General features: G+C 40.5%; 1 protein-coding gene across 2 annotated transcripts in view; it reads right to left on the bottom strand.

Annotated features, from left to right (window-relative positions):
• Window positions 1–933: 933 nt before the first annotated feature.
• Window positions 934–6,000, bottom strand: part of CLSTN2 (calsyntenin 2) — a 315,822-nt gene continuing 310,755 nt past the window's right edge. For both annotated transcript variants that reach the window (XM_054282508.1, XM_054282509.1), the window contains exons 16-17: window positions 5,554–5,738; window positions 934–4,355 (exon numbers count right to left, since the gene is read on the bottom strand). In XM_054282508.1, the coding sequence (XP_054138483.1) occupies window positions 4,146–4,355; window positions 5,554–5,738 (395 nt within the window). In that variant the 3' untranslated portion in view covers window positions 934–4,145. The remainder of the gene's footprint in view (window positions 4,356–5,553; window positions 5,739–6,000) is intronic.

Below are 6,000 nucleotides of genomic sequence, written 5' to 3'. Positions count from 1 at the left end.
TGGAGTCAGATCCTTGTCTCTTCCCCAATCCAAAAACCCCTGTGAACATGGTCACAGCATCCTACCAGACCTTTACTGTCACCCCAGTGAAGTCTTTCCTGGTGCTGTTCTGTGCAGAGCTGTGTGTGCTGGCACCAAAACTTTGAGAAGAGGCAGTGTTGGGTCCCAGGGAGGCAAGTAAAGCTGCCTCTGAGATTACAGCTGGAAAAAGGGACAGTTGAGACAAAAATTATTTATTATTTCTATTTTATCAAAGCTCAAAAGGCTTTGCCACAGTGAAATAAGGGCTGCTACTGGGCTACCCTCTGCCCATCCTTCATCTGGGGCTACTGATTTCCATGGCATTATTTTCAGTTTAGGGTCAGGCAGGGACAGTGGATTTCAGTCACAGAAGGAAATTTAAAACTCTCTGATGCTTTCTGAGCCTTACTTTGTTCCAGAATGGAGTAAGGATGGGGCTCAGCAAGCTCAGCACCACCAAATTCCAGAGAGAAAAATAAACTGCTCCCTCCCATTAGCCTCTGAGGAGGTAAAAAGCAGTCCCATCACCACTGCAAAGTGTTACCTGTTGGAATGAAAAAGTAGCAACTGTTTATTTTAATTAGTATTAAAGATGTCACAAATCCTATGTCTAGTTCTAGATGTGTCAGCCAGTGCAGTAAATATTGATACTAATCTCAACTGTGCATTTTAAGGTTTACTTGCAAAGATAAAACACCTATGGAGGGGTAGAAATGAAAGAGAAATGGGAGCTATAAATCACAAATAACCACTTAGGCAGTTATATTAATTCAGATAACATCTTCAATTTGCATTTGTAGGTTTTACAGCTTTTCCCAGCCTTAAATTAGAACTCCAAAAATTTCAGGGATCATTGATGTGAAGTCATTTTAGACCTCTGTTGTCACCTCTGGATTCCTGGTACCGTTTCTTTGGGTATACTTGTTTATTGCTAGTGTAAAAAAAGACCACCTCACCACAAGCCAGCCCTGAGGGGCTGCAGCGAGTGATCTTAGGGGTCTTTTCCAACCTGAATGGTTTTACAATTCTAAACACTTTTTTTCAGGGAGAAAAGGAGACAATTTTGGCTTTTGATTAAGGGCAAAAAAACCCCCACATGTATGTCTTTATGTACATATGTGTGTATGTGTTCTGGTTGGTTTTTAAGCAAGTAGGTTATATAAAAAATAATTTCTGGAGGGGAGGCAATATTGTTAGAATTGTTTTAGAAAAATTCATATTTCTGTGATTTTCTAGTAGTAGTTTTGCTCAGGAAACCACTGCTTTTAGTGCTATACAAATATTTTAGGACCCATTTTGTGAAGAAGTACCTCATTCCCACTGCCATTCTGTGAAAAGGATGTTTCTATTTATTTGAATGAAAAATGCTGCATAATGCACTCAAACAAGTAATCTAAAATAAGTACAGTGATACATTTGAGTTTGCTGAGAATCTTACTGCAAATTAAGTTTTAGTGATAACACACATGCCTGTATGACTTTGCTTCGGTTTAAAAATGTAGATTTATTTATAGTAGAGAAAATACTTTGTTTCCTTTTTGTGTAATGTACGAATACAACCTGAAAAGATCTGCTTCCAGCAGTAAAAAGATAAAAGTCTGTTAGATGGAGAAACACACTGATGAATTCACAAACATATAAAAGAATTAAAGGCTGTCAATAAGGTTGTAAATTGCTGTTTTCAAGTTTGCCGTAATGTTTGCTATGAGAACAGCAACTACAATAGCAACAATGATAATAATAATCAGGAATAACGGAAACTTTAAAATAATTTAAGTCCAGTTTTAAATCTGAAATTGACTTTTAAATATCTACATTTAATTTTGAATATTTTTTTCTGAGCGTAAAGATTTGCTGATATGTGCTGATAACAAGCATCATGAAGAGCCTACTTCATGTCACTATAAAATTAAAACTGGGAATTTATCTAGGCTACTAGGATGGTAGGAACTGATCTAACATATCATTTTGTTCAAGATAATCAGAAATATCAATATTAATTTTGTATTAAACAGAAAAATTGTGGACATTTTTACAGTTGTTATTCGTGCAGATAAGATGTACTTATGTGGCCTTGATTCTTCAAATATTCTTCTAAGTTTAATATGTGTGAGAGAATAAAATGAAACAGGATTGATAACAAAACAAAACTGCTGTGTTGCCAATCTTAACAACCATGTGACAACGTGATTGCTGGCACAACAAATAAAAGCATAAATATCTCCAATTTTAAAATTATTATAGATTTTTCTTTCATTTACTTTCTAGATATTCAACTAAAGGGCTTAGTTGCTCTCAGTATTTCCTTTCAGCTGCCAAATGCAGAAACTGGAATTACAAGAACCCCCAAGCATCCTTTGTATTCCCTATATCCCATCACATTCAGGAGCTGTTAATAATCCAGTATTGAGGGAGGTGGGCACCCTCAGGATTGCTTCAAGTGCCCTTTGCAACACCAGCCACCACTCAGGGTGCTCAGGAAGGTCCTGCTGTGGCCAGACTGACTGGGAGGGTGAAGAAGAGGAAGCAGCTTATTTCAAACAGCAGATTAAAAAAGCAAAAGTCAGAGATGAAATTGCAAAGAGGACAAAGTACTCAGGAGAACAACCCAGACAAGCCACTAAGCAGCATTCACTTCCATGCCATTTTGTTTCTGTGCATTGGAGCAGCCACCCCAGCAAGTGCTGCAGCATTTGGTAAGCAGAGCAGTTGAAAGGTGCTTAAGGAAAAGGGGACCAGAAACACACCACACAGACTAATCAACACATTGTATATGTAGCTTACATAGCTCTGCTTTTCCTTTTTTTTTTTCTTTTTTAAACGGTGTTTAAGAAAAATATGCTGTGTTACCATAACAAACTAAAATACTCTCTCAGCCTCTTAAGATTTTAGTTTTTGTTTTCAACTATTTTGGTTCCAAATAGGTTCTATTTTTCTTTGTCTACTTTATAAAACCTTCTGTCAACATTAATGGCTTCAGGCAGAAGAAATAAGGGAGAATTATGAGCACAGAAGAGGACTCACAGTGCTGTTCCTTTCTCTTGTGCACTACGGGCAGGCAGGGGTGAAGAAGAAATAGGGCATCATGTTTTTATAGAATACAGTCAGACAGGAATTCAGGCTGGCATTCACTAAGCAAAAGGGAACGTTTTCCTCATCTAAAATAATTGTTTAAATCCCAGCTATACATAGTCATGGAATAATGGGGTCACTTATTTTCCACTAGTTCAGTAAGATGCTGCAGCAAGCTAATGGTTCCATGAGACAGACAGTTTAAAGCATCGATTTGCTGCAAATTGCTCAATCCATAACTAATGAGCAGCTCTGCAGATTTTAAGTGAATCAATCCCATTAGAATTTACAGTTTGCATAAGACCATATTACTCAATCTATGGACACAGACTGGATGGGGTTTTTTTTGGATAACCATCAGCAGCCCTTTCTTGTTGCTGTTTTTCTCAAACTTGCTTTTAATTTCTATTGGTAGATTGGATAAAAATCCCTCTCTTGAGGGTCTGACAGCATGCCTGAAAAATACACCATCCACATCTACATAAGCACACATGCATCCCCTGTCAAGTCCCAGATATTCCCTTGCAGAAGACAGTTAACATCCAAAAGGCAGGACGAGATGACGGATGGAATTTAGCTCCTGTAGCACTAAAACCCTGCCCCAATTTGAAGGTGGATTATGTTTTTTTACACCTGTAAAAATGTGAAGTTATATGGCAACTGGTATTTGGACCCACAGAAGTTATTCTACACAACGAGCTGAAATCTCTCCTGTGTGAAAAAAGTAGCAAAGGCAAAAATTTGTATGGATTGAGTGACAGGATTTTTGTCACACATCTGCAGGGTAGAAACAGGAAATTGAGAACTATGCTTGCTAACAGATCAAGTTCTAGATTACTTTATTACTGCATGTGCCAGGAGGTTTGGACCACCTTTTCTCCAGGCTTTGTAAGAAAAGGGTCAGTTCTATCGTTATCAATTACTACAACAAGATCATTTTAGGCAAAACAGTTACAGGCAAGCAGAAGTTCAAATCCTGTCAATGAATTCATAGACTCTGAAAAAACATTGTATTGGTTGTTACAAAAGAGCTGTGGCTGGCAGGCTGTTTGTTAGTAGGGGAGTGTTGAATCATCCCACTCCAACTGCTCTTGCCTGGTGGCATTCTGTTTGTTTCCCTTTTGGACAATCACTTCCTCCTCCTCTTCCTCGTCTTCCTCCTCTTCACTATCATCTGATTCAGCACTGGTTGTGTCTTCCTCTTCATCATCTATGTCTTCTTCCTCACTCTCCTCTTCTGTCTGGTGTGGCTTTTCATATCTCTACAATACATTTAAAGAAATGAGACAGTATCAGAAAGGTGCCTTCTTGACAGCCAGAACTGTCTCAAATGAGCATTTAGAAATGCTAACATGAAGATTTGCTTTCCATCATTATGTGATTATTAAGCATCAAATTCATACAAGTTGGTAGCAAACAAAAAAACTACTCCAAGAAGAATGGAATATCAATAAGCAATCTCTTTGTTAGCCACACTACCAAAATTTAAACCTTCAACATCATCCTCTTTAAACTGCTGATGATTTCCTCTCCTTTTAGTGTGTAAATGCTTACATGAAAAAGTTAAAACCAAAGCCAACTATATCATCTTGGGTACCTGTCAGAACTCAGTGCATCCCTCTGGGTGTCCAGAGCTGCCAGGACCCTGCCAGGGGGCTCAGAGACCCTGGCACAGAGCCCAAAACACCTGTGGGGTTGATTATGACCCGTGGAGCAAATTACCAGCTTTGTATGAGGACCTGAAAGCCACAGAAGTTTAAGTAGTGTAATAATAAAATTCTTACTAGGTGAAGGGGTAGATTTTGGGATTTTTAGAATGGGGGTTTTGGGGACAAGATGGAGGGACTTGGGCATGTCCAGCCTTTGTTCTTCTTCTTCTCTGCCTCCATCTTCTGCTGTGATGTTGGCATTTTTGGGTTGCTTTAGAGTAGAAGCTCACTGTCTAACATAGGTGATAGGTATTGGGAAGTAATTGTAAATATGTTATCTGTAGTTTGTAGTATAAAGAGATAACACCGCCCCGGGGGCAGGCAGAGTGCCTCTGTCTGTCCTGCTGAGCAGACCTCGGCTGGACAGGAGAAAATTTTTTATAGATAAGATACAATAAACAACTCTGAGACCGAGAAATGAAGAGCTCTGACTCATTCTCTGAACGTGCAGGCTGAAACAGAGACTGTTCACGTGTCTTGGGGCTGCAATAAACTGCAACCTCCTGAGAGGTACCTACAGACAGACATGGATGGAGTGGATGTACCTGAGAGTTCTTCACCATCTTCTTTAGTAATTACATATGACGACAAAGCTGAAGTTCTCAATTATATCTGATCAAGGTGTGCAGAGCTGAGAACTGGGCTGGGGTCTTGAGTGTATGCACACACAGCTGAACAATTGCACCCTGAAAGATGCTCAAACCCCCTGCCAGCCCAGCCCATGGCTCCTGGCAGTGCCAGGGGTCGGTACCTCCATGGGGTTGACGGTGATGGTGAGAGCAGAGTCGTCCCAGTCCATCTCGTTGTCCTTGGGTCCCTCGTGCCCCAGGGAGCCGTGCTGGCGCGCGGAGCGCAGCCGGAGCACGCCCAGCATCACCACCAGCACCAGGACGCTCACACAGATGATGATAACCATCGTGGCCACACTGGGAACCACTGGGACAGAGGGTGGCAAAGGGCATGCAGTTACACTCGTGCAACAAGTCATCTAAACCTCACTAACCTTGCTCATTTTCTACCCAAAGCATCCCCCCTTTGGAGTGAGAATCAGGACAGACACCTTCCATGTGCCTGGGATGATGGAAAGTGCTGGCCAGTGCCCATCCATTAAGGTGGAGCACACACAAATGGTGTTCACAGGTGTCTTTTGATGAGTATGATAAATCCTAACTAAAAAGTGAGCATGCTCACCTTTGCT

Source organism: Melozone crissalis, unplaced genomic scaffold, assembly GCF_028551555.1.
Source record: "Melozone crissalis strain CALT ecotype California unplaced genomic scaffold, PUWL_Pcris_2 ptg000034l_1, whole genome shotgun sequence".
In the NCBI taxonomy this organism is placed as follows: Eukaryota; Metazoa; Chordata; class Aves; order Passeriformes; family Passerellidae; genus Melozone; species Melozone crissalis.
This window is presented reverse-complemented; position numbering and strand designations above follow the sequence as displayed.